The sequence below is a fragment of the Lepidochelys olivacea genome (genome assembly GCF_965140295.1).
Source record: "Lepidochelys olivacea isolate rLepOli2 genome assembly, chromosome: 15".
NCBI lineage: Eukaryota > Metazoa > Chordata > Testudines > Cheloniidae > Lepidochelys > Lepidochelys olivacea.
This window is the reverse complement of record NC_140425.1, coordinates 17,089,264-17,115,123: the sequence shown is the minus strand read 5'-3', so window position 1 is coordinate 17,115,123 and position 25,860 is coordinate 17,089,264. Positions and strand designations below refer to the sequence as shown.

Sequence of the window (25,860 nt, the reverse complement as noted above, 5' to 3'; positions counted from 1 at the left end):
ATCCTGGCACACACTGGGCTACAACGACTGCGCATACAACAGTGGCTCCATATCAGACCCCCCGCCCCGCAAGCATCCAAAGCTTAATTTGCAAGGAAAGATGCGATGGGGCTCGAACATTTTCCCCCCCCCCCCCATTCAGCAAGCCCAGAGGTGCGGGGGCTATGACCTGCCAAGCCCTAGAGGTGCCGGGGCTCGGCCCTGGCACAAATTAAGCGCCGCCTGCCAATCACTCCAGTGCACCGGGTCCATCCCTCTTTTTACGGCCTGCTGAGCCGTGGGTGCCCCAGCTGCAGCAGGCCCCTCGACATCCGAGCCGCCGCCCGCCTTCACCACGCGAGCCCCAGCGGCTCTGTGCGGCGCGGCCGGGGCGCCTGGCTCGGGAGCGTGTGGTGGAGGCCGCAGCAGCAGCTGCTGCCGCCAGGGGCTGGGCGGGCGCTTCATGATGGGTGAGTCCGGGGGCCCCCCCCGCGCCCGGGGGGCGAGCGGGAGGGAGCAGCCGCCGGCCTCCGGCGTTCAAGGGGAGGGAGGCGGCCGCAGCTCGGGGCTGGCCCCTGTGGACGCCGCAGCGTGTTGGACTCTAGCTGAAGGGCCCGGCCCTGGCTGTCGGGGCCGGGGCCGGGGGCGGCGCTCCGGGGAGCGGGAGCCCCCCTGCAGGGTGGGGGCCCCCCTTTGCTTAGTGCGGGGCATCCCTGGGGCAGCTGGCAGAGAGCCCGGCTCCCGGGGCAGGGGTTGTGCCGTGGAGTCGCGGGGCTGGGGAGCCTTCTGGCAACAGGCAGCTTAAGTCAGGGACGAGCCAGGAAATCATGAGGGCCACACCTTCACCCCAGGACCTTAGGGGGTCTAACAGCAGCTTGCAGGGGTCAGAAGCCCTCCCATCACTGATTGAGCAGGGGCTTTTTGGTGCCTGTCTGTCTTCTTCAGGGCGTCCCATCCTTGCCCCAGGAGGCGACCTCCCCTGCTCCTGGTTGTTTCAGGGGGATCAGGGCAGTTGCTGTCACTCCACAAATGGGATCGCAACGTCCCTGCCTTTAGGAATCCTTGTCATGAAATATTGTAGCAGACAGAGTTAAGTGCTCCACTTAGGGTGAGCAGATGTCCCGATTTTATAGGGACAGTCCCAATATTTGAGGCTTTTTCTTATATAGGCACCTATTACTCCCCACTCCCATCCCGATTTTTAACACTTGCTCTCTGGTCATCTTAGCTCCAATTGGGGGTGGTTTGTGGCTATATTTTTATATGATCTACGAGCAAAGGCAGCATGGCCCTGTGAATAAAGCAGATGGATTATACTGAAAAATCACTTGGAAAACGAGACAAGCACGCTCTTGCTTCAGCCAGTTGCTTTCTGCCCTATTGATTTTGGGCTGCTGTTATGAATTCTAGGTCTCTTACCCTCTCCATAAGCAAACACTGTGTGGAGTATATAAATAGCTCACTTCTCTCTGTTGGAGGCACTGTGCCACACTTCCTGCTTGTTCTCAGCGCATGCACAGCAGCTTCCTTACTGCTGCTGGAGTCCCAGCTCAGAAGAAGAAGGACAGAGACGATGAACCGCTTCTAACTGGAAAGACGAAAGGAAGAACAATAGCCAGGGTGCAAAAAAAAAGAGGGTCTGATTGACTTCCCAAGGGGCGCTGTGCTCTCAGAGCTTTTTCTGGTGAAGCAGGAAAGCTCCAGCTTCCTGGGTGTCCAATGCCGAACAAACACCGTATGCTCAACAGTTAAATGAGCCTCAGATCTGTGTGACAGGAACGTGCAAATACCGATGTGAAGGAATCTTGCTTATTCTTCAAAAGAGGAGGCGTGCAAATTGGAAAGGGAGAGGCAGTGTGAGGAAATTAAGACTCTAACCTCTTTCCCTTGTCCACTGTTTTACTTGAAAAAATACCAAATGTGATGCCTTTTTGAAACCCTGATGTGGGAGAATGTAAGCTGCTTCTGTGGAATAGCTGCAGAATTCAGACAGCCTATGCAGAACCAGGAACCAGCATGTACCTTCTTCGTACTGGACTTTTATTGAGATTTGGCTATTGGAAGAAGTCCATCTTTTAACATAGACTAATGGTTTAGTTTCTTCTAGGATTGTCTGAGCTCTGCATTCCTGATGTTTCTTCTCTTCAGATACTGTAAGCTAGCTGCTCAATATGATGGAGTCCAGAAACCAGAGGGTTCTGAACCTTGATGTACCATCAGTCATTTAAATCATTAGGTAAATCAGTGACCTGTTAAACTGGAAAAAACTACTCTTAAGCCAGCTGGGTAATATAGCATGACATTCCTTCCTTCCCTGAATAGAAAAGTGAAGGAGGCTGATCTTGGCACTGAGGGAGGGGCAGAGTACTGTGAGTGAGAGCCACAATTACAGTGAAATGAAACTAGCCCTGCCAGTATATTCGTCATTACCATTGTAAACAGCTAAGGTGGAGCAGCAGATCTGGCAGGAGGCGGAGTCACTTTTTGATTCATTTCTCTATTCTCTCTCTCTCTCTCTCTTTCTCATTCATATATACTGATCCTGCCTTTTCCTGTAGCCTTTTAATGTGCTGCAGCGTTCATTGCTTTGATTTTGTCTCCTTTGATTTCCTGTCAGGGCTGACCCCTAAGGATGCTTCAGGCCAGAGTGAAGTTAATTGTAACCGGAGATGACTTTGGCTACTGCCCAAAGAGGAACCAAGGAATCGTGGAGTGTTTCCTGGCCGGAGCAGTATCCAATGTTTCCCTTCTGGTCAATGGCAGCGCTGCACCAGATGCAGCACAACTGGCGAGAAGGTAAGCTACTTACTTTGGTCCCCTTCACGAGCAGCCTCTGCAGGCCGTACGAGCAGAGCCCAGACTGTGACGTTCAGTGAATTCATAACATTTATAGCCAAATGGAAAAACTCCACTTTCCCAGACTTGGGCAGGAAAACTAGAGCTAGAGCATAGAGAGACAAGGTGGGTGAGGTAATATAAATTGTTAGTCCAACTTCTGTTGGTGAAGAGAAGTTTTCAAGCTTACACAGAGCTGTTCTTCAGGTCTGGGAAGGTACTCAGAGTGTCACACCTTCTATTTAGTTGTAACATCTTGTTACATAAGAAGTTAACACGTTGCAAGAGTCCATTCAAGGTCAAGTGGGCAGTAATTTGACTGCAGTTGTAGGACAAGGGAGGGTTAGTGGATTACAGATGGTTGTAATGAGCCATACATTCAGTGTCTATCCAGTCCATGATTTTTAGTGTCTAGCACAGTTATGAATTTAAGCTCTCAGGCTCATCTTTTGAAGGTGTTATGCACATTCACCAACAGAAGTTGATCTAATAAGAGATATTACCAACCTGACCCACCTTGTCTCTAATATACTGGGACTGACTCAGCTGCAACACTGCTTTATTAACATAGTCAAACAAAGTATACTCATCTGCAAACGTTACTCTAAGGGTACGTCCACACTGCAGTTCAACACCTGCGGCTGCCCCGGGTCAGCTGACTCAGGCTCATGCTAAGGGACTGTTGAATTGCAGTGTAGATGTTTGGGCTCAGGCTGGAGCTTGAACTCCATGACCTCCCTCTCCTGGGATCCCAGAGCCTGGGCTTCAGCCAGAACTTGAACAGCTGCACTGCAATTAAACAGCCCCGTAGCCCGAGCCCCACAAGCCTGAGTGGTTTTTAATTGCAGTGTAGATGTATCCTAAATGGTTCTGATTTCTCTTAGCCACTACTTTGCACATTTTTCCCCCCTCACATGTATGGGGGGTGGAATGGAGATTATACTGATAGTTATTTCTTTCATTGGCACAGTCTGGGTTTGTTGGTCTCTTGCTTTCCAGAGCACTTCAAGGGACACCACCACGCTTTAAAAAGCAAATGTCCTTACTGAACTGCTTACACCCTAGATTATTAGAACTGAATGAATTTTAAACATCTCACTTATTTTTACTATTTATGCTGTTTGTTTACTTTTTGCATTTCACTCAGCTTGGCCACTGAAAATAAACTAGCGGGTTTCACTCTCTCTGGTTCTCAGACACTAGTACAATTTTGCAATGTTTGGGTTGCAAACCTGTGCAATTCCAACCAAAAAACCATAGTTTTTAATAGTCATGATAGCATTTTACTCATATTAGGTTTTGTAAAACCATTAATAAAAAACACACACACAAAAAGAAGTTTGGGGTGTCAGGTACCTAACTTATTTTATATATTCCTGATTACTGCAGGGGCTCTTTAAGAGATGCTGTCACACTTGGCTCTGTATCACATCACACGGTATGTTCAGGGCTCCTGGACTAACCCAGCAAATCCTTTAATATGAAATATTACTTGTAACTCATTTAGAAGGTAAAAGCCAGCTTATACCGCAGCTCCAGACTGGGTTAGCACTTGGAAAGAGAAGTACTTCCTGAAACAGTGAGCAACTCGGTGAGCTGGACCTTGAAAGCACTGTGTAGACTAAAAAGCGGGCTCTGCTGGGACTCTGAAACCTTGTGTCCCATTTCCCAACTCCAGTTGTTCACGGGTGACAACTTTATATTGGGAACTTCATGCTAGTTCTCAGTGCACATCCAAAGCCGCCTTTGGAAGAGGTTTGGATATGCTTGGAGTGTGGCATGTGTGTTTTGCATGGTGTGTATAACTGTAGTCATATTTTAAAGACAAGAATGTCTTCAGTGAATTTGGCCATCAGAGAAGGGGTCCAATTGGCAGCCCTACAGACTGATCTTCTAGCAACAGATCATAGGTGGCACCAGGGCAGGTTTCCCACTATCATACATCAACCCTGAGCTAGGGACTTTCTCTAAGGGAAAGGCCTCCAGGCCCCTTCAGTCCATCGCCTCTCTGCCTACAAGAGACCAATTATTAGTGGTAGGTTTGTCTGTTGTTAGAAATTATATGCTACTGCTGACAGGAGAGCAGATCAGGCAGAAGGAAGTGTCAGGGGGAAATGTAACCTAGAGGCCTGCTTATTAGTAAATCAAAAAAATCATGTAAAACAGTGAGGTTAAGTGAACACTTTCCCAAGATACAGCTATATCATGAAAAGCTTTAAACCCTGGCACTCTGGTAATAGTCTACTATATATAACTGTACTTTCCAGCCCTACTCTCCGGCAGGTTTTTAAATATAGACTCCACCTGGCCTAGTTTCTGATTACTTATACTTCTGTATTCAGAAAGTAGACCATGTGAGTGCAGTTTTAAAAGGCATGACTAAATCCAGGTCACAGCATTTATACTGTCAGCTGACTAAGTGTTCTAGAGCAGGGTTGGAGGGCCATTTGCCAGTACAAACTACAGCCCTCCTTTCCCCTCCCTTATTTTATTAGCACAAACAGGGATTGTTTTGGATTCTAAACGTGTGAAATTGATTTAAATCACTTCTGGGAAAACAAGCTGGGTGGCCTGGGAAACATTTTAATACGGAATAACTGTAGCCCAGGTCTTGCAAACACTTACACATATGAGTAACTTTAAGCAGCTTTGGTAGTCCCATCTAATGCAATAAGAAAAGGAGGATTTGTGGCACCTTAGAGACTAACAAATTTATTTGAGCATAAGCTTTCATGAGCTACAGCTCACTTCATCGGATGCCTGTAGCTCACAAAAGCTTATGCTCAAATAAATTTGTTAGTCTCTAAGGTGCCACAAGTCCTCCTTTTCTTTTTGCGAATACAGACTAACACGGCTGCTACTCTGAAACCTGTCATTATGCAAGGCACTGCATTTAGCCGTATGGAGTGGAAATCTATCAGGAATGCATAAGATAAAGTGAGCTGTAGCTCACAAAAGCTTATGCTCAAATAAATTGGTTAGTCTCTAAGGTGCCACAAGTACTCCTTTTCTTTTTGTGGATACAGACTAACACAGCTGCTACTCTGAAACCTATCTAATGCAATGTTATTCATATGCATAGATGTTTGTAGGATCTTATTGTTTATAAGGCTCCAAAGTGTTAACTCGCAGAGGAGAGCCAAATTCAGGTAGCGTTTTTGCTTGTTGCCACAATAAATGTAGCATCTGATTATGTAAATGAACCCTTTTATCTGTCTCTGCCGATTGAGATACTAGCAGCTCTAATATAAAGGCTCAAGCCAGCTTTCTGTCAGAAATCTGATTTTAAACAACCTTGAGGCTGTGACCTTCTTAAAGTCCTTAGTAAATCCTGCACCAAAATTTTGACATCCCACAATGCCAGGTGCAGGAAATCCCTATTGTCTGAGTGACTCTCTCGTGTTTGGAGATTTTGAAGTTTAAGCTTTACTATGAATTTTGTGGCTTTTCAATGCTCTGGCTTTTGGGGAGAAAACTACAACATTCTTTCCTGGGTTCCATCCCAGCCCATGAAGTAACTGGCAAATATTTGCAACCTGAATTCCATAGTGAGGTTTTCAGCCTGAGAATGGGCAACAATATTGGTGAGGCACTTATCCATTTTGAAATTAGCTTTGGATTTAGAGGAGCCTTAAAGTAACTGGCCTCAAATTTATCAGATGCAGGCAAAGCTTAACTATGAATACAAATAAATGAGGGCTCTTCTCTCTCTCAGATATCTCCTTTCAGAATGACGCCACTTCTTAAGCATCCCATCCTGCACTGAAATGGTAGGAGTAAAAACCCTTCTGATGGGAATTAGTTTCTTTTTGTGCCACACTATGGATTTGTCTAAATGAATACTTAGGTCATGGCTAGCTGAGGTGTGAATGTATCCTGCTGCAGACTGTGTGTCCGCAGCCATGCAATAAGAGCTCCGTAGTGCACTTTGATCTATTGTGGTTTGACACAGGAGTAGATCAAAGTACACTAGGGAACTATTAGTGAGCGTCAGCAGGGTTCACATGAAACTTCACGCACAGCAGATTCACACCCCAGCTTGCTGCAAACTAAGTATTTGTTCAGACAAGCCCGGTGATGGTGAAGTGTGTGTCATCCTAGACTTCACTTCACCACCACTTTGCTAGGCCTCCTTTGGAACACCATAGGTTGCCTTATGCTGTGGTTGGGCCCCTCAGCAGAAATTAGCTACTATAAAGCAAAACAAGAGACTGTAGAGTGTGGCAAACAGCAGCAAAAAAATAAAAATACCAACTCCCCCGCCAGCTTTCAACATCCGGATGTAGATCTTTGCCTTCCCACAGTGTCCCCTGTCTGGCTGTTCTCCAGCCACTCATATAGTCCCTGAGCCCCCATGCAAGGAATACCAGCATTCAGCCTTATTTGCTGCGGAGCTGTACTGCATGGCCTCCTGCCTCAGAAAACTTTGGGGGAAGTCTCTGTGCAGGTATTCAGCATCTGCAAAAGTCTGTAGTGAAGTGTTGCTCTTAGATGCGCATGGATCTGCACACATTCCTTAGTGTTGTAAGGATCAGTGAGCATGGGTGAAACCCCGCTGCAGAGAAGTGGGAGCTGTCAGTGGCGTCTCCGGGAAACTGCTATACCCTGCACTTTGACAAGAGGAGCTGCTTCAGCCATCGGTAGTTCTGAGTATGGAAGTATTTAGACAGTCTCTGTCCCAGGCCATCCACAATGGGGACAGATGACTTGTGTTTTCCCCCAAGCACCTGCAGCCTTTGTGAGCCAAACAGCCAGCACATAATTAGTCCCATGCACAAGGCAGGGCTGCCCTGGGTAATGTTAACTTGCAGCGCCTTTGCAGTCAGAATTGTGCAGTGTTGAGATGGACAACTTGGCAAATATCAGGTTTCCCATCCCTCACAGCATTGCTTTGCAGATCCTACCCTCACTTTCACTGAATCTCTGGCTGGGATTATCCATTCCAAGGCCACAAGGGACTGTTGTGATCATCTAGTCTGACCTCCTGTCTAACACAGGCCATGGAACTGCCCCAAAATAATTCCTATAGGATATCTTTTAGAAAAACATCCAATCTTGATTTAAAAATTGTCAGTGATGGAGAGTCCACCACAACCCTTGGTAAAGTGTTCCAATGATTAATTATTGTCTGTGTTAAATATGTACACCTTATTTCCAGTCTGAATTTCTCTAGCTTCAACTTTCAGCCATCAGATCATGTTCTGTCTTTCTCTGCTAGACTGAAGAGCCCATTATTAAATATTTATTCCCCATGTAGGTACTTATACACTGTAATCACATCACCTCTTCGCCTTCTCTTTGTTAAACTAAATCAATGGAGCTCCTTGAGTCTGTCACTATAAGGCATTTTTTCTAATCCCTTAATCAGTCTCGTGGCTTTACTCTGAACCCTCTTCAATTTTTCAACATTGTTCTTGAACTGGGGACACCAGAACTGGACACAGTATTCCAACAGCGGTCACCCAGTGCCAAATACAGAGGTAAAATAACCTCCCTAGTCCTATGTGAGATTCCCCTGTTTGTGCATCCAAGGACTGCATTAGCCGTTTTGGCCACAATGTTGCCTTGGGAACCGATGGTCAGTTGATTATCTACGCCATCCCCCAAATCTTTTTCAGATTCACTGCTTGAGTCCCTCATCATGTATATAAGGCCTACATTCTTTGTTCCAAGATGTATACATTTACATTTAGATGTAATTAAACACAGACTGTTAGCTTGTGCACATTTTAGTAACTGATCCAGATCACTCTCTATCCGTGACCTGGCCTCTTCATTATTTACCACGTTCCCAATTTTTGTGTCATCTGCAAACTTTATCAGTGATGATTTGATGTTTTCTTCCAAATCATTAATAAAAATGTTAACTAGTGTAGGTACAAGAACCATGATCCTTGCAGGACCCCACTAGAAATACACCTGTTTAATGATGATGATTTCCTATTTACAATTACATTTTGAGACCCACTAATTAGCCAGCTTTTAATGCATTTAATGTGTGCCATGTTAAATGTATATCTTTCTAGTTTTTTAATCAGAATGTCATATGGTATCAAAGTCAAATACCTTATATTAGTCTGTAAGTCTGTTACATCAACACTATTACCTTTCTCAACAAAACTTGTAGTCTTACAAAAAAGAAAAAGATCATGTTAGTTAGACGGGATCTGTTTTCTATAAACCCATGTTGATCAGCATTAATTATATTACCCTCCTTTATTTATTAATTGAGTCCCATGTCAGCTGCTCCATAATTTTGCCTGGGATTGAGGTCAGACTGACAGGCCTACAATTATTCTGGTCATCCCATTTACCCTTTTAAAGTACTGCACAACATTAGCTTTCCTCCAGTTTTCTGGAACTTCTCTGGTGTTCCAAGACTTATTGAATATCAGCCCGGACAGTCCAGTGAGCTCCTGAGCGAGCTCTTTAAAACTCTTGGATGCAAGTTTATTTCAACTCGTTGATTTAAAAATGTCTAACTTTAGTAGCTGCTGTTTAACATCCTTTGACATACTAGTAGAATGGAAATAATGTTATCATATGATATGACTACGTCATCTGTTTTTCCCCTAAATACAGAACAAATATTTATTGAACACTTCCGCATTTTCAGCATTATTAATGATAATTCTATCATTTCTATCTAGTAATGGACCAATACCATTGTTAGGATTCTTTTTGTTCCTCATATGCTTAAAAAAAAACTGCTTATTGTCCTTAACTCTGCTGGCCATACATCTCTCCTTGTGTCCCTTTGCTTCCCTTATCAGTTTTCTAAAATTCCTAGTTTCTGATTTATATTAATTACTGTCAACTTCCCCTTTCTTCCAGTTGTTGCATTTTTATAGCTGCTTTCACATCTCCTCTAAACCGGGTTGTTTTTTTTAATCAGTATAGCCTTCTTCCTCAATTGTGGGATTGTGGCTTTGGGGCATCTAGTAAAGTGTTCTTAAACAATTCCCAATTTTCATTTGTATTTTTCTGATTAAAGTCTTGGTTTGCACATGGGAAATTCCTTTGCATATGTGGGGTTTTATACCACTGTTGGGGTTGTGTTCAGGTTTTGTCTCAACACTTAGCTTGTCAGTTTTCAGTGCTGCTTGGCTTACATTGTACTGCTCTTCTTTGTTCCATAGCTCACAAGACACTAGTCTGCAGCCATGTTTGCAGGTTTTAAAAAGCTGAATAAATACAACCTCAAAGAAATAAGATGCTGGTCTAGTAGTCTGAAAAGAAATATATAACCTGAATGCCCCTGGGAGTCAACACATACAAAGTTTGAAACATCTTTTCCCCTTGTTAGGCCCCTCATTATATCCTGCTCTGAATCTTGGCTCCCAGTCTAATGTGGCACCTTCCATCATGCCCCAGCTGAAGACACCTTCACAGCCACAGTAGGTTATTGGGTGTTCTTGCAAAGTTATATTAAAAAAAGCACAAAGAAGCCTGGCTTAAGACAGCCACCCAATGGGCCAACAAAACTTGGTTGCCTGATGTACACAGGACTTTCACTGAAGGTCAACTTAGTTCACGCTGGAAAGCTTGGGGATGTTTTAAAGATACCTCTGAAGACAAGGCTTGCTTATTGGAAACGGCCCTGAGTGCAGGTTTCAGTGTATCAATCACCCAGTGAGACATAAAAATATCTAAGGAACTGAGGTACACTTAAGGGGAATTCCCTGCCCCCTCTGCTGATTCAGTAGGACCAGCTGTGTGTTGCAGCAGGTTTGTGGGTGATCAGAACAAGGCCAGGATGTTGCAAGACTTGAAAAAACAACTTTAATATCTTCTTTCCCTTAGCTCGTTGTGGGACACTTGTAAAAAGATTTATTGATCACCCTGAATTGCAACTGCACCAGTATCACCAGCATTTCGTAGGAATGGAGACTTAGACCTGCTACGGTTATTTTATTGCCCTTCATAGATAGATTCCAACATCTTATCTTTGCTGGAGATAGAAGGGCCTTTTAAATGCTTTCCACAGTATTTTCTTCATTCTTTTGTTAGTTCAGTGGTGACTGAACATCAGTGTCCCTTATCTCTTATGTGCTGCTTAAACCAAAACATTTGATGAAAAAAATGAAACATTGTGAAATGGAAGTTGATAGTCTTCCCTACTCTCATTTGTTTTTATAGCTCAGATGTAGAATGTTGGTTGCACAAACTCTACCGCATCTGGGTACATTTAGAAGAAAAATTCGAACCAAACCACATGTAATTGCCCTCCATTTTCACTTCCTTTCCCATCAGTGCTAATTGCAAAACGTGTGTGTAAACAGTGACTTCATTCTGATCCTCCTGCTTGACATTCACCTAATCTGGAAGTATTTCTGCTGCTCCCTCCACACTCTCATCTGACTGCTAAACTGCATCGCCCTCACTTCCTCAGTGAGTTGTGATGACCCAACCATTGAATGAAGGGGGGGCTGCACAGTATAAGGCCTTGTCTGCCTGCGAGTTAGTGTACTCAGCCTCTGGAGCACCCTCTTGCATCAGGGTGCAATGCTGGAAGGGGCCCTTGTCTCCAGTGCCTCCTGGAAGCTGTCTGCCTCTCACCAGGTCTCTTGTGGCTCAGCCCTCTGGCCAAGTCATAAAGTTCAGTCCCCTTCTCGGGTAGCACAAGGTCCAACTGATAGTCCAAGCTAAATATCCAAATAATAATTCTTCTGCCCTCAGGCTCCATTGCAGTGTTTCTATGGGCCCTTCCTCAGGTCTCCCTCCCAGGAGCCTGACCTGCTCCTGCGGAGTCCTTCCTTCGTTACTTCTGGTCTGAGCAGGGTTTTCCCTCACTGCCTGCCTGGCAGGTTCCCCTAGACATCTCCCTACTCTTGTCAGACCTAGCTCAGGACTTCCCACACAGGAGCCTAACCTACCCCCTGGGGCCCTTCTACCTATCTTTGTCCCTGGTTAAGCCCTAGCTCAGAGCTTCTACCCCCACAGGTGCTGGACCCTGCTCTGCAATCCACCCTCTCCCCACTGAACTCCTAGCTCTGTGTAAGTAGCAGTTCATGATTCCCTGCAGCTGGGATCACTAATGGTCATTAAATGGCCACATCACTATCAGCCAGGGGCTAGCTACCATGTGACAGAGAAGGCTGAGCCTGGCTTGCCTTGAGGGCCCGCCAGTGACCTTCCCCTAGATAGGGTTTATTGGGATAGCTATTCCAGCAAACCCTCCTACTGTAAGCGCAGCTTATACCAGCAAAAGTGTACTTTTACTGCTGTAGTTTATTTCATTCAGGTAATTGGTATCCGATTACTCCAACAAAAGAGTGCTTTTACCAGCATAGCTTATACAAGCCCCCCACATAGAATCATAGAATATCAGGGTTGGAAGGGACCCCAGAAGGTCATCTAGTCCAACCCCCTGCTCAAAGCAGGACCAATTCCCAGTTAAATCATCCCAGCCAGGGCTTTGTCAAGCCTGACCTTAAAAACCTCTAAGGAAGGAGATTCTACCACCTCCCTAGGTAATGCATTCCAGTGTTTCACCACCCTCTTAGTGAAAAAGTTTTTCCTAATATCCAATCTAAACCTCCCCCTAACATGAAGTTACCTATACGGCAAAAGGACTTCTTTTGCATCTGCTTGAGGGCTTTTGCCAATATAAAAGTGTCCTAATAAAACTATACCCCTAACCAACATTACTATACCAACAAAAGTTTTTAATGTAGATCAGACCTAAGAAGCCTTGTCTCTGTATATAAGGCCTTGGAATCAGAAATAATGGGAAGAAAAACAAGAACAAGATTCATGACAATTAGATGTGTTCTTTGACCAGCTCTTGAAGTTTGTCAGAGGGAGTGTTTGTCAGAGTGACTAACTCTTATGCAACAAACTTTTTTGTGTAAATGTGTTAGATGGGGTGGGATCTGAGTTACTACAGAAAATTCTTTCCTGGGTATCTGGCTGGTGAATCTTGCCCATATGCTCAGGGTTTAGCTGATGGCCATATTTGGGGTTGGGAAGGAATTTTCCTCCAGGGCAGATTGGAAGAAGCCCTGGAGGTTTTTCACCTTCCTCTGTAGCATGGGGCACGGGTCACTTGCTGGAGGATTCTCTGCTCCTTGAAGTCTTTAAACCACGATTTGAAGGCTTCAATAGCTCAGACATAGGTGAGAGGTTTTTTGCAGGAGTGGGTTGGTGAGAGAGATTCTGTGGCCTGCGTTGTGCAGGAGGTCGGACTAGATGATCATAATGGTCCCTTCTGACCTTAATATCTATGAATCTATTTGGCAAGCTGAAATCCAGAGGTGCTCTGCTGGCACAAGTTCTTGTAAGCATTGCATGGCATAGCATTGCTTTCCCTGGTGTCAGACACTGATATTTATGAACGTGACATCTGTATGCAGATATTTCTATCTTCATCATGTCACCACTTGTAATACAAGCTGACAAGCCCAGCCAGCTGGTGGTTTCCAAGGTAGGGATATAAACAGGATGCAAACAGAGATCCATTTACTTATAAAGGAAAAGAATAGAATTCACCCAGCAGCACTGCTATTCGATGACATACAGCTTAAAGCAAGAGCTCTGTGTAAGGGCCTAGGAAGATCCCTTCAAGATTCCCAGCTAGGAGTTCAAAACAACTGAAGATACTGGTCTCAAAGAATGAATCCCAAGTTTTGCACTGGGCCCAGCATATGGCTGGTCAGGACTGTTCAGGAAGCTGATGGATCTGTTAACAACAAGTTTAATGCAGTTATGCATGAAGCTCCCAGTAACCAGAGATACTCAACTATATTCTGAACTCAGCATTTACTGTGATTGCGGTAGGTCAATTGTTTCAGCAGGAACATTTGCTTAGAGTACTCACACTGAGAAACAACAGATCCTTGAAAAGGAAACTATTCCAATGATTCATTTACCTGGTTTATTCCCCTCCCTTGTTTGCATTTCCCACAAGAGTGCATTCTCCTCTCTCTACTCCTGATTTGGATTGTGGTTTTTGAGAACACAGCCAGTGGGCTGGCTTTGACAGTTACCCTTCACTCAGGAGAAGCTGGATGCTGTCCCATTATTGAGTGCTGACAATATGCTCAGTGTGGTACAGAACACAAAACAGATTAGAAATCTGCCCCAAGCAGATTACAATCAAACTACTAAATCCTCCTTGCCTGATTCCTGTGGATAGCCCCATTGGTTATTTGTCATGGTGTGTGTCTGAGTTCACAGAAATTGTGTTTTTTTGGCTTTATCACAATTTAGTTAAACCCTGATGCTGCACAGCTGTTGCTTCTCTCTCTATTACTCAGAGATTATCAAGACAATCTTGTAAACATACAGTTGCAGGTCTCAGTCAACTGATCATAGAATTGTGATTGTTGCTTAACACCTTGGGTAAAATCGATTTAGAGACCAAGCCCTGGTCTACACGGGGGGTGGGTGGGTTAGGGTTAGTTGGACAAGTTATTGTCTCTGTGTGTCAATCAGTGCAGTGAGGATAACAATCCCTCCCCTCCTTTGTAAAGAGCCGTGCAAGAGTACAGTATTGCTACTTTGTAGGTGTGAGACGTTATCTGCCTCAGGCTGGAAGCTTTCTTCTAAGGAAGGGTCAGGGTTCATAGAATCCTAGAGTATCAGGGTTGGAAGGGACCTCAGGAGGTCATCTAGTCCAACCCCCTGCTCAAAGCAGGACCAATCCCCAGTTTTTGCCCCGATCCCTGAATGGCCCCCTCAAGGATTGAACTCACAACCCTGGGTTTAGCAGGCCAATGCTCAAACCGGTTGTCCCTCCCTGTTCCTAATGGACGTGAGTCTTGGGGATCCTCCCCACATATCTTAGCTTTCACCATCCTTTTCCGTTTGTATAGCTCATCAGTGGCTGGAGAGGTTCCTGTTCAGTGCTGAGAAGCACTGCAGCCTGTAGAAGTAATGCCCATTGGAGGCCGCTCCTATAGACTTCAGTGCCCACTGGGTCAGTGTTCCCTCCCTGGTGTTGTTCCCTCCATACACCTGTACCCCACTGACCTGGATGAAGCGTGCCTGGGGTCAGGAACAGAACCCTGTCTCCCTCGCGGCAGTGCAGATCACTGCCAAAATGCTACTTTTGCTTGTGTTTTGCATCCAGTTTAATAAATGTGGGAGAGTATCTGTCCCCAGCGTTGGAATTGTTAGGAACACCATCCACTGCAGAGCATCTGTTGCTGAATACATGCAGGGACTCAGCATTAAATGGCTTATGGTATCCCAAAGAAAACACACACAGGTAGGACAGGAAGAGGACAGGTTATCCATACCCCTCAGAGGACTATAGAGTTAGAGATCTACAAGAGCAGAGGGTCAATCCCTTTGCCAGAGCAGAATTTAGCTCCTCAATAGAGGACTTACCAGATGTTCAACTGATCTTAGCCAAAGTTTTGGAACATGCTCTGAAGTTACCTCAAAGCCTCCTTTTACCATGAAAACAAGCCCAGCTCTCTTAACCTTGTGACTTCAGCATATCTGCTGAGGGGAAGGGAAGCCAAGAAGCAACAGAGTTGGGAGCAGGATGTGCTCATGGATTCCCCACGATCCAGGGGACTGTCCTTTGTATTCCCTATGGATCCAGTGGCCTCTAGAGCAGTGGTTCTCAAAGCTGGTCCACCTCTTGTTTAGGGAAAGCCCCTGGCACGCCAGACCGGTTTGTTTACCTGCCGCGTCCGCAGGTTCAGCCCATCATGGCTCCCACTGGCCGCGGTTCGCTGCTCCAGGCCAATGGGGGCTGCGGGGAAGGGCGGCCAGCATGTCCCTTGGCCCGCACCACTTCCCACAGCCCCCATTGGCCTGGAGCAGTGAACCATGGCCAGTGGGAGCCGCTATCGGCCGAACCTGTGGATGCGGCAGGTAAACAAACCAGTCTGATGCACCAGGGGCTTTCCCTGAATAAGCGGCAGACCAGCTTTGAGGACCACTGCTCTAGAGCCTTTCTTCAGGCTTTCCCTCCCCGACAACTAGAAAACTCCCACATGGCAAACCATACAGAATATCCACTGTAAGTATTCCAGCCCCATCGAGTGCCCTGTCACGGGGAAAGATCAAACCCCATACGCATCGCTACACCAGGGAATGGTAACGAAGTTCCCAGGTAGGTTCAGCTGCATTGGTATTAACTGAATTGGGGCCCTTGTGGAGAAGGTTCTCTGGCTCCAGCAGCTGTTTTTAGCACCATGTCAGGTAAATGTGCTCAGAGCATGTGGCTGGAAACAGCTGCTGGAGCCGGAGCCCTGTCCACACTAGGGCACCCAATGTAGCTGACACCAGTACTGCTGCCCCAAGTAGTTTAAAAGTGGGGCTTATGGAAGGCAGGACACACTGGGGAACCCAGGAGTGGGGCTGGCTGGCATGTGGAGTTTTGAAATAATAAGTTAACTTTTGCCAGCTTTGTTCTGGAATCCATCATGCCCGAGAGTTCCTACTGCCCTTTGCAGCACCTACGTGTAAAGGTCACATGAAAGGTGGGATTTAAATGGTTGCAAACCCGACCGTTTTAAAGTATGAAGGTGCAATGGCAAAGTCCCTCAAAGCGGCCACTCAGAGGCTGGTAGTGCTCGAACACGGCAGCCGTGTTGCAGCAGAGCTAGTGAGAAAGGCGCTATATTAGTCCTCCACCCCTTCGTGGGTCTACAGGAGACCCAGGAATAGCTCTGGGAGGCGTTTCAAAGCAGAATTAGGCCAACACAGAAGCATTTCCAGAGGCAACAGAGAAACAAACAACATATTTGAGCACTTGTGGTTCCTATATTCATTGTAGGGGAAACCATAATAAACACTGAGCAAGAAAGTGTAATTGCTATGCAAAGCATTTCAGTAAATTACATTTTAAGAGATCTGCTGGCTTTTGTTAATTTTTAATCCAGTTATTAAGACAGACCCTTGCTGTTATTTAAGTGTAGGCCTTGCATTTATCCTCTGCCAACTCTCTGCTGTTACCATCCTTCTCTAATAGAGAGAAGTGCTAATTCGTACAACACCATCCATGTTGTTCAGTCAGCAATTGTCTTTGTACATAAACAGAAGACCTGGGCACTGTCTGTGATCATAAATTCAGCCTGTTGAACTGAGTTGCCCTTAAACGCTGGGGTTTCTTACCATACATTCGTAGCTTGCACTGTTACCATAATATCTACTGTATAGGTCTTATGTGCTGTCTATAACTGGATTTTATCAAAGGGCATCTTAAAAATAAGCTGTCAGGCAAACCTGGAATATCCCGTAAACAACATATTTTTAATGTAATAAACTCCATCTCTAGATGCATTGTCTATGAAAATACCAATGAACTGCTGTCAGAAGCAGGGTGATGAGGGCCAAATTCACTACAATGGAGTTACAGCAGGGCAGAGTTTGGCCCATGATGTTTCATTGCTTCTGTTCCTGCCATTGTGTCGCACAGAATCAAAGACATTTGAGGTGGAAGGGACCTATTAGATTGTCTCCCAGCAGACAACACAGGAGTGATCCCTGGAGAGGATCTACTCTTGTTCAGCATCTTGCTCTGCCTCGCTTTCCAGAGGAGAAGCAACTCTAAATTTCATGATGAAAAGAGACTCTGAAACCCCTCCACATAAATCCAGTTCCTTAACTAGGATTTTGCCCACTGGCTACAGGAAGGTGAAACTTAACCAGCCTTTTGTTCATATTCTAGGCATAACATTCCAATAGGTCTGCACGCCAACCTGTCCGAGGGCTCTCCTGTCAGCAAGGCACTCAAGAAGAACTCCTCCCTGCTGAACAAAGACGGATTCTTCCACGGAAAGATGGGATTCAGGACAGTTCTAGCAAAAGGTCTCCTGAAAATGTCAGAGGTGGGAGAAAAAGCAGCTGACGCTACCCAAACACTTTCTATTGACATAACTTTCCCTAGAATCATTTTGCTTTATTACTCATCCATAGATCATGTGGAAAGCTTCTCGAGGTCAGAGCTCAGGGTGAGCTCCAGAATTAACATGGCCTGTGTTGGAGACTATTGTCTTGTAGTTGGAGCAGGAGCCTGGCAGGCAGGCGCTCTGGGTTCTACTCCTAGATCTGCCTTGTGACTATAGGCAAGTCACAGTGCTTTTCTGTGCCTCGGTTTCCCCACATGCGGCTATGTTATAACCGCTTACCTAAGTGGATGGGGTTTTACAGGAATTATTGTTTATAAGGTGTCCTGAAATCATTGCATGGGAAATGCAATAGAAGCACTTATTAGGATTAATTTGCCTGAAGAAAAACCGTTTGCTTCTGATAGTTATCAACTTGAAGATTCAGAGTATGTTAAACCCATTGGGTTGGTGCAAGAGGTTTTCATCTGTGTTCCAACAGGATTTTGGTAGCAAGTCAGAGAAGTTTTGTGGCTTCAATCTTGTCCCCAGTGACTCTTCTAGAACACAAAGCCACCACACAATTTAACATCTCTGGGTGGATCTTCAGGAGAGGCCCAGGAGCATAGTAACGTGTGCTAAGGTGTATAGGTGGGTCAGGGTAGGAATCACCCACACAAGGGCTGGCGAAAGCCAAGAGCCTTCACTTCCCTGTTGTTTGTGAAGAGCTGCGCATTCAGCCACGGATAACCACATTCAAGGAGAGGCTTCCCTGCGAACCTGGCAGTGGTGCCTGAAGGCCCTGGCCAGGACAGCCCCGTTGCACAGACTGAAAAGTCGGCAGTGCCTGCTTCAAAGAGCATACAGGGATGTTGGGCTCAGATTGTCAGAGCTGAATGCCTATTTCCCATTCACTTTAATGGGAACTGGAAATCCAGCTCCCTTAGGTGGCTTTGACAATCTCACTCTCCATGTATAGCCCCGCGCACACAGACCATGCTCTAGGGGCCTGATCCTAGAAAGCTAATGGGAACCCAGGGCCTTTGGCAATTACAGAGTAGAGTCCAGGGTTGGCTTTGCTGACAGTTGAGGGTGCTCAGCACCTCCGAGGAGCAGGCCCTACAAGAGTAATAATGGACGGTGTCGTGGATGGGGCGGGGTGTACTCCAGTGAATACCTTGTACCAGACATCTCCTATTCTCTGCACTAGTGACAACTCTCCCTCTCCCCCCCCCCCCCTCCCACCGCCTGCTGTCTTCATTATTTAGGTGAAACAGGAGCTAACGGCACAAGTTGACCTCTTTCGTGAATTGACAGGTCATGTCCCTCATCACATGGACGGACACCAGCATGTTCATGTTCTCCCAGGTAGGGCGGTGGTGATATTCCTCCCAGCCCCCCAGAATTAAGGATAATTCTGCTTTGAGGGAACACCCCCCACGCCACCCCCACTCTCGATTTGCTGAATGATCCTTCACACAAAGGTATTTGGTCAGGAACTATAGCATGAAATGTCACCAGCCAGCACGAGAGGAAATTATCCTTCCTGTGCCTGAATCAGCTGCCATTTAACTTCCCTTTCACTGCCTCTAACATTGAGGATCTTCACGGTCCTAGAATGGCAGCTTCCCTTCCAGGGCTGACAGTTCAGAGCAGGGTTTTCCTCTACTAATTCCCTGCCCCTGTCACAGTTGGAGTCAAGCGGGGGACGGGCAGCTGACTGGCCATTCTGAAAGTCAGAGTGTTAAAATGCTGTTGGGGGAGGTTTTTGTTCTTAAAATTGTTTTAATTTTGTCAATAACTGGGTGTTTCTTTCCCCCGCATTTTATTAGCGTCAGACATTTGAGATGATTGTGCTTAAAGGCATCATGACATGAGAAGAAGAGACCCTTTAATCCTTTGGGGGGAGGGATGGGGCAGGATGTACAGAAATACAAATGGCAGTTAGGTGACTGACTACATTTTGTGCCTTTGAACATGTTCCCTTCTCCCCCCGGATATCTGTGCTGGGCTCTCCTTAAATGGCAAGGCTCTCTGGCCTCTGCTATGCAGGAGATCTGACTAGCTGATCATGAGGGTCCCTTCTGGCCTTAAATGCTCTGAATCTATGAATCATTCTGACTCCCTGCCCAAACCAGCAGTTGTTTTGCTGCCATTCACTGCAGCTTTCTGATCTCCGCAGCACATTTCTTATAATTAAGTAGCAGGAATTGCACACAATACATTTAGGGCTCCTACGTTTCTCCCTCTCTGCTGGGCACAGAGGGGAGCAAGCGGGTGGAGAAGGATCAGGGAGAGATTTGTGGGTGGGAGGAAGGAAGCTGTGCTATACCATCCTATGCCCCTTCCTGTCACATACATGCAGTGCAGAGGTCTGTGTTCAAAGAGGCAGGTGGTCAGTCCAGTCAGAGAGGAGTCGGGAAGACATTTTATGCTGCATGTTTCCCAGACACGTCTGGATAATAGATGCTGAAAACACCCAGGGAAATTCAAGCTTCTGAGCGGAGGGTGGAGATTTCCCTGGCTTCCCTTCCAACAGAACAACTCAAATGCTCCCTTTTAATACTTAATTATAATAACAAAGAGCAATAAAGATAAGATTTAATTATAATAGGAAGAACTGATCAAATTACGCTTCCAAGCGGCCCAGGCCTGGTGAGAGAAGTGGTTGTACTGATCACACTAGATTTTGTGCAGCAGTAGGAGGTGCCAAAGCTCCTGAAGTGCTAACACCCGAGCTTCGCATGCAAACACCCAGAAGTATATCATGCACTTTGGGAGGTTTCAGCCAAGCTGTTTATCCACCATAGCTGTGGTGCTGGCTTCAGAGAGCAGTAAATGGAGTATAGCTGCTGACAAGACTGGAGAGGTTTCCGCTTCTGCCAGTCTCCCAGGACAACAGTAATTGATCAGCTGAGCCTCACTTTAAGGTGTACATTGGGAGATCTGGCAGTGGGCCACAGAGCTGCTATTTCTAGGATGAGGAATTTGAAGCCCCAGCTTCAGAGCAGTTCAGGCCCCACTCTTCCAGCAAGTCTCTGAGAATCACAGGGCCTGACTGGAGTCACCTTTCACCCGTCAGCAGAGATTCAGATAGAGACAGAGCCTCAGATAGAGACAGAGCCTCATTCTAGGTCAATCAGCTCATTGCAGCAAAAGAAAACTTCACTGGAAGCTGGTGATTTTAGAGCAACTCGGTGAAATTGACGCATAAAGGTGCACTCAGAGCCAGCTTCTATTACCAGGGTCAGGATGTATGTGAGTCACAGTAGCTCAGGATGTATCCATCCTGAAGAGCCTCCACTGCAAAATCCCATGTTAGCAGATCATATTAAAGCTGATGATGTCTTCAAGTACAAACAGCCCCTAATGCCAATAATGCTTTGTATTTGTGGAGCACTTTCCATCCAGAGATCTCAGTGCGCTTTATGAAGGTGGGGGAGTATCTTTGTTTCCATTTTACAAATGGGATCAGTGGGGCACAGCCAGTGCACTGGAACCCTTTTAATAGTGGGGATGCTGAAAGCCAGTCCCTTTACCCCTGTCCGGGCCTCCCTCTGCCCTGCAGCTAGGACCGGGAGCAGTGCCATGTCTCTGGGAGTGGGAGACCCAGACAGGGGTAAAAGTCTGGGAGTGGGCATGGGGCCAGGAGCAGAGCCCTTGGCACAGGGCCTACAGCTGGCATCCCGTGTGCAGGGCCAGTAGCAGAGCTCCGGCTGTGGAGTAATTTTACCAGGTGCTGATGGGATTCTTTGGACCCTGTGCTTTGTGGGTGGGAGGGAGGTAAAGGGAGAAGGTCTTGGGACGCCCCACAGGTGAAGACCCTTTAAAGGGGAGAAAGGCTATGTGGAATTATATTTTTCAATTGAAAGGAAAAGGGGAGCCGATTTCCTAGTTACCTAATTTCTACCTGTAAATTCTCTCTGGCTTTTCTTGTAGAGGTTAGACGTGTGTTTGCCCAGGTGTTAGAAGAGTATGGGATCAAGTATACACGTGTGCCAATAGAACCAGGCCTTCACAGCTGTGCGTGGATAGAGCCACCTCTAATGGACTTTTATCTGGGAGTGGAAAAAGATTCCCTTGACACAGTAGATGTGTTTACAAGACATGGAATAAGGTAAGACAGACACACCCATCACATATATACATTAAAGAACTCAGATTTTACCTGGTCTTGATGTTCTTCATCTTCCCACGCAGAACATTACAGAAAGAGAGAGCAGGCATTCTCCTACCTCAAAGGGACAGTTTCTGTCATGGTTTGTGTGTCCTTTGGACTCAAGGGCACAGAGATAAACACTAGGTTAACTTATAGGAAATACCATCTTGAATCAGGTAATTGGCCTGCAGCTGCTGCTGATTTATAGCCTCCCACAGCACCAAGTGGTGGTAGACATGCGGCACTGCAGTCTCCTACTGAGACATGAGGGAAAGTGTAAATACCAACTTCTGTTTGCAGTGCTATAGCCATGTCAGTCCTAGGATAGGAGAGAGACAAGGTGGGTGAGGTCATATCTTTCATTGGACTAGCCCCCTGTTGATGAGAGAAACACGCTTTCAGCTTCAGGACCTGAAGAAGAGCTCTGTGTGACCTCTCTCTCACCAACAGAGGTTGATCCAATAAAAGATATGACCTCACCCCCCTTGTCTCTCTGACTTCTGTTTGTTCATGTCTGTTTTACTTCCACTTCTCCATCTAGGCTCCTGTTGGCCAAAGGGACAAACTGTGATACAACAAACACATGCAAAAAAAACTATAGCAGAGAGGTGGAGGGAGACAAAATGGCTGAAGCCAAAGGGAAGCAGAGCGAGACCCATGAAACTGATCTCTAGCATCTGTGCAGGCCGTTCAAACCAGACTTCTTAAAGTGCTCCAGCCATGACTTTGTATAATTGGTATGACCCTATGTTTATTGTGTAGTAATGGTGGTTTTGTCAAATTTCATCAGTTTACAATTAAAAAGACTGAGTTGCTGTCAGTCCCGCAAACTCAGCCTGAAATCTGAAAGTCACATTGGGGTCTTGCCTGCTTATGCACCATTCGCAGTAATACAGATTAAAGCAGCCACTCACACGACATTCTGGTGCTTCCGGGAGCAGCGTGGGCCCACCCCTGCTGGCATGACCTCATGTGTCCAGTGCGTGAGGTCACACCACACAGAGGAGGCTCCATCTTTAAGAGCTTGCTGCCCTGGCCCCATCAGCATAATCTTGTACAAATGGTGCATTCAAGGTCATGCCACACAGGGGTGCTATTTTTAAGAGCTGGAGGGGGCGGAGCAGAATCCCTCAGCCAATACCGAACAAAACCACATCCAGTTTTGTCCCAGTACCAGACAGGGGACAAACCTTTGAAAAAGAGGACTGTCCAGTTTAACACCAGACAAGTGGCCTTCCTAGGCCAAGTTCTGTCCTCAGTTATACCTGGGAACTTCATTGTGTTCTAATTCTGCACTCCCTTACACACATCGAACCCATTGGGGATTGCACAAGTGAAACAAGAGTTTGGCCCTGCAGCTGGAACATAGTCAACAATTCTGTTGCGAATGCATAAGAATGCATTGCCTCTGGCTCCCTGCCTCTTGGGTTTGTTGGCTCTTCAGTACTAACTGTAGTAAAACCCTGTAATTTTGTCCCTAAAGTAAGCAAGCATGTCTCTGCTATGCACAGGGGGGCAGATCTGTTAGCAAGGTTTCCCATTTTAGAGTCAAATTTAAGCTATTAGAGGTAACTATAACCTGAAACTGTGATTTACTCATTTTAAAAAAATGAAACTTTCAATAAAAACACACTATTTTCATGTCTAGTAGTAAACAATATCCTGCACGGTCACCACCCTTCCTCCCCACATTCTAAGGTGGGTCTACAGCCACAGGGCCCCAGCAAGAGCCGTACCATGACATATTTAAACATTCTCCAACTAAAACAGTGGGACTAGGGTTGACTTCATCGGGGCTGTCTGTGGGAGCAGGGTCCTCCCACACCGAACAGCCTGCAGGAATGGAGCCTTTGTTCAAAAACTGATGTGTAAAATGCCGGTGCTCTGTGTTGGCGTATGCTAATAATGAAAGGAGGAGTTATCCTGTTCAGTGGTAGTTGTATTTGATTTTATTTTGTGTTAAATATTTACACTAACAAAAGATCATGTGAAAGTAACTTTTTTTTTGAGAGTCTAAGGCTACAGCTAAGTTTCATGCCTTTTGTTCATATTAATTTTTGTATCCTCCCCCCAACAGGTGGGCTGACATTTATATCGGTTTGAGCACCATGGGCAAAAGCATGTCTGTCAGCAACATTCAGAGCGCCATTGATACTGCCGTGGCGGCTTCTGCCACCAAGGAAAACTCTCTGATGACTCAATTTTCACCTCAACATCAGCAAAGCAGAACAGTCACAATTGAACTGATGGTACATCCAGGGTACCCCACTATTCCACCTGTTGGCGGCTGTGGAGAAGGACCGGATGATTTTTCACAGTCATGGGAACGCTTGCATGAACTCCAAACATTAATGAATCCAGAGTTGCAAAGCTATTACAAAACAAGGAACATTCAACTTTGTGCATTTAAAGATCTTTAAGCAAGAGAAGCTAAATATAGCTTGTGGCGGGGGGGTGGGGTGGGGTGGGGGATCTGTCGCTGATCGTATACCTCTCGTTAACGCAGAAGGGAACTGTGAATGGACTGGCAGCAGCCTATATTTACAGTAATTTGAAATACCTGGACTCTCCAAAGCACCTAGTGGCAATATCCCAGCCTGTATCTCTCTCATTGTCATCAGAGTTGTAAAACACCCCAGCTGATTGGAAAGCGATGGATTTCCTGTGTGTAACATATTCACGCTCCACCCCAAAATTTAACTTGAAAGCCAAGGCCCAACTGACAGACTAACAATTAGTCAGTTCCTGCAGATGCTGCAATAGCAGATCCACACACGGCTGACAATCACACATCAACTTTTGGAAGATTTTGTGTGTATGAGGTGGCAGCGATTAGTTGCAAAAAGATACATAGCCCAGACTTAGCTGGCCCGGGGAGGCTGATTTTTTGTCAGCCTAGTAGCTTTGAGCATTCCCCTTTTTAAAGTAGTTAAATAGTCAGAAATTACTGTATTTTTCTTTCATTTTTTTACTGTTGCAGCTTTACTCATGCCTACAGAAAAGGAATGGTCACTGCAGGCCTTTTATTTTTTTTTCACTAAAAGTAATCAACTCATGCTATTAGCCTTCTGCTGCCTTCAATCATACTCCACACAAGTAGCTGGATGCAGAGTTACTGTTCTATTTAAGTAGGCTCTAGGCATTACGCAGTCGAAAGAAAGTCATTTTAATGACAGCACTTCCAGACAGGCTTTTTAGATGACTTTACAAGAACAGCAACCATTGATAGTTCATGAAGAATGTTACCTGTAAAGATCCTACCATCGCCTGTCAATACAGCATACTCTTCCCTTTCATGAGCTAGTTCCTGTGATGGCCACTTACTGTAAACATGAAGATAGTCTAAGGTCTAGAGGGAGTAATGACAATGAGAAGGGCAAAACAAAACTCTGATTATCATCAGTGCTTTCTAATTTCTCCAGTTCCTGGCACCATTTGCTACAGTCTACTACAGGTCAGTTTTCATTCATCTAGTACTTTCTGAAAAATCCTCCTTGAGGTATGTTTCAGAGTAACAGCCGTGTTAGTCTGTATTCACAAAAAGAAAAGGAGGACTTGTGGCACCTTAGAGTCTAACAAATTTATTTGAGCATAAGCTTTCGTGAGCTACATGCATCCGACGAAGTGAGCAGTAGCTCACGAAAGCTTATGCTCAAATAAATTGGTTAGTCTCTGGTGCCACAAGTCCTCCTTTTCTCCTTGAGGTATGAGATTTTTCTAAGCTTAGTGAATCCAAAGTGTAGTTTAATGTGTCAGTGTTGTTCCGCCATCTTGGATTTATAAAGAGATGGAAAAATGCACTTCATCCCAGCCTGACCAGAATTTTTCCCCTTTTAGACAACGCAAACCTCATTTTAGCACAATGTGTTTATTTTTATAAAGTCTTAACTGTTTGAAGCATAAACTGTAGAAAAATCAAAGTCTACAACTGCCCAGTCATACCAGGGCTGTGTGCTCAGAGGCCATAATTTTTTCCCATGATTAACAGGACCTAGTTGGCCTCGGGTTCCTAACCAACTAGGAACTTTCTTTGTGTAAGGGGAAAAAACCCAAACAAAACTAACATTAATGCACTATTAAGATTGCTATATCAAGCACCTT

At 45.6% G+C, this 25,860-nt stretch overlaps 1 protein-coding gene across 2 annotated transcripts; it reads left to right on the top strand.

Moving 5' to 3' along the window:
• Positions 1 to 265: 265 nt before the first annotated feature.
• YDJC (YdjC chitooligosaccharide deacetylase homolog) lies at positions 266 to 24,224 on the top strand. Of its 2 annotated transcripts, none has more exons than XM_084648822.1 (6): positions 266 to 449; positions 2,597 to 2,775; positions 17,444 to 17,603; positions 18,869 to 18,968; positions 21,540 to 21,717; positions 23,837 to 24,224. In XM_084648822.1, exons 2-6 carry the CDS (start codon positions 2,612 to 2,614, stop codon positions 24,177 to 24,179), a joined length of 945 nt encoding a protein of 314 aa, XP_084504948.1. In that variant the 5' UTR covers positions 266 to 449; positions 2,597 to 2,611; the 3' UTR covers positions 24,180 to 24,224. The 2 variants fall into 2 exon arrangements, with proteins under 2 accessions (XP_084504948.1, XP_084504949.1); XM_084648823.1 differs by lacking the exon at positions 266 to 449 and adding an exon at positions 1,427 to 2,215.
• The last annotated feature ends 1,636 nt before the right edge of the window (positions 24,225 to 25,860 follow it).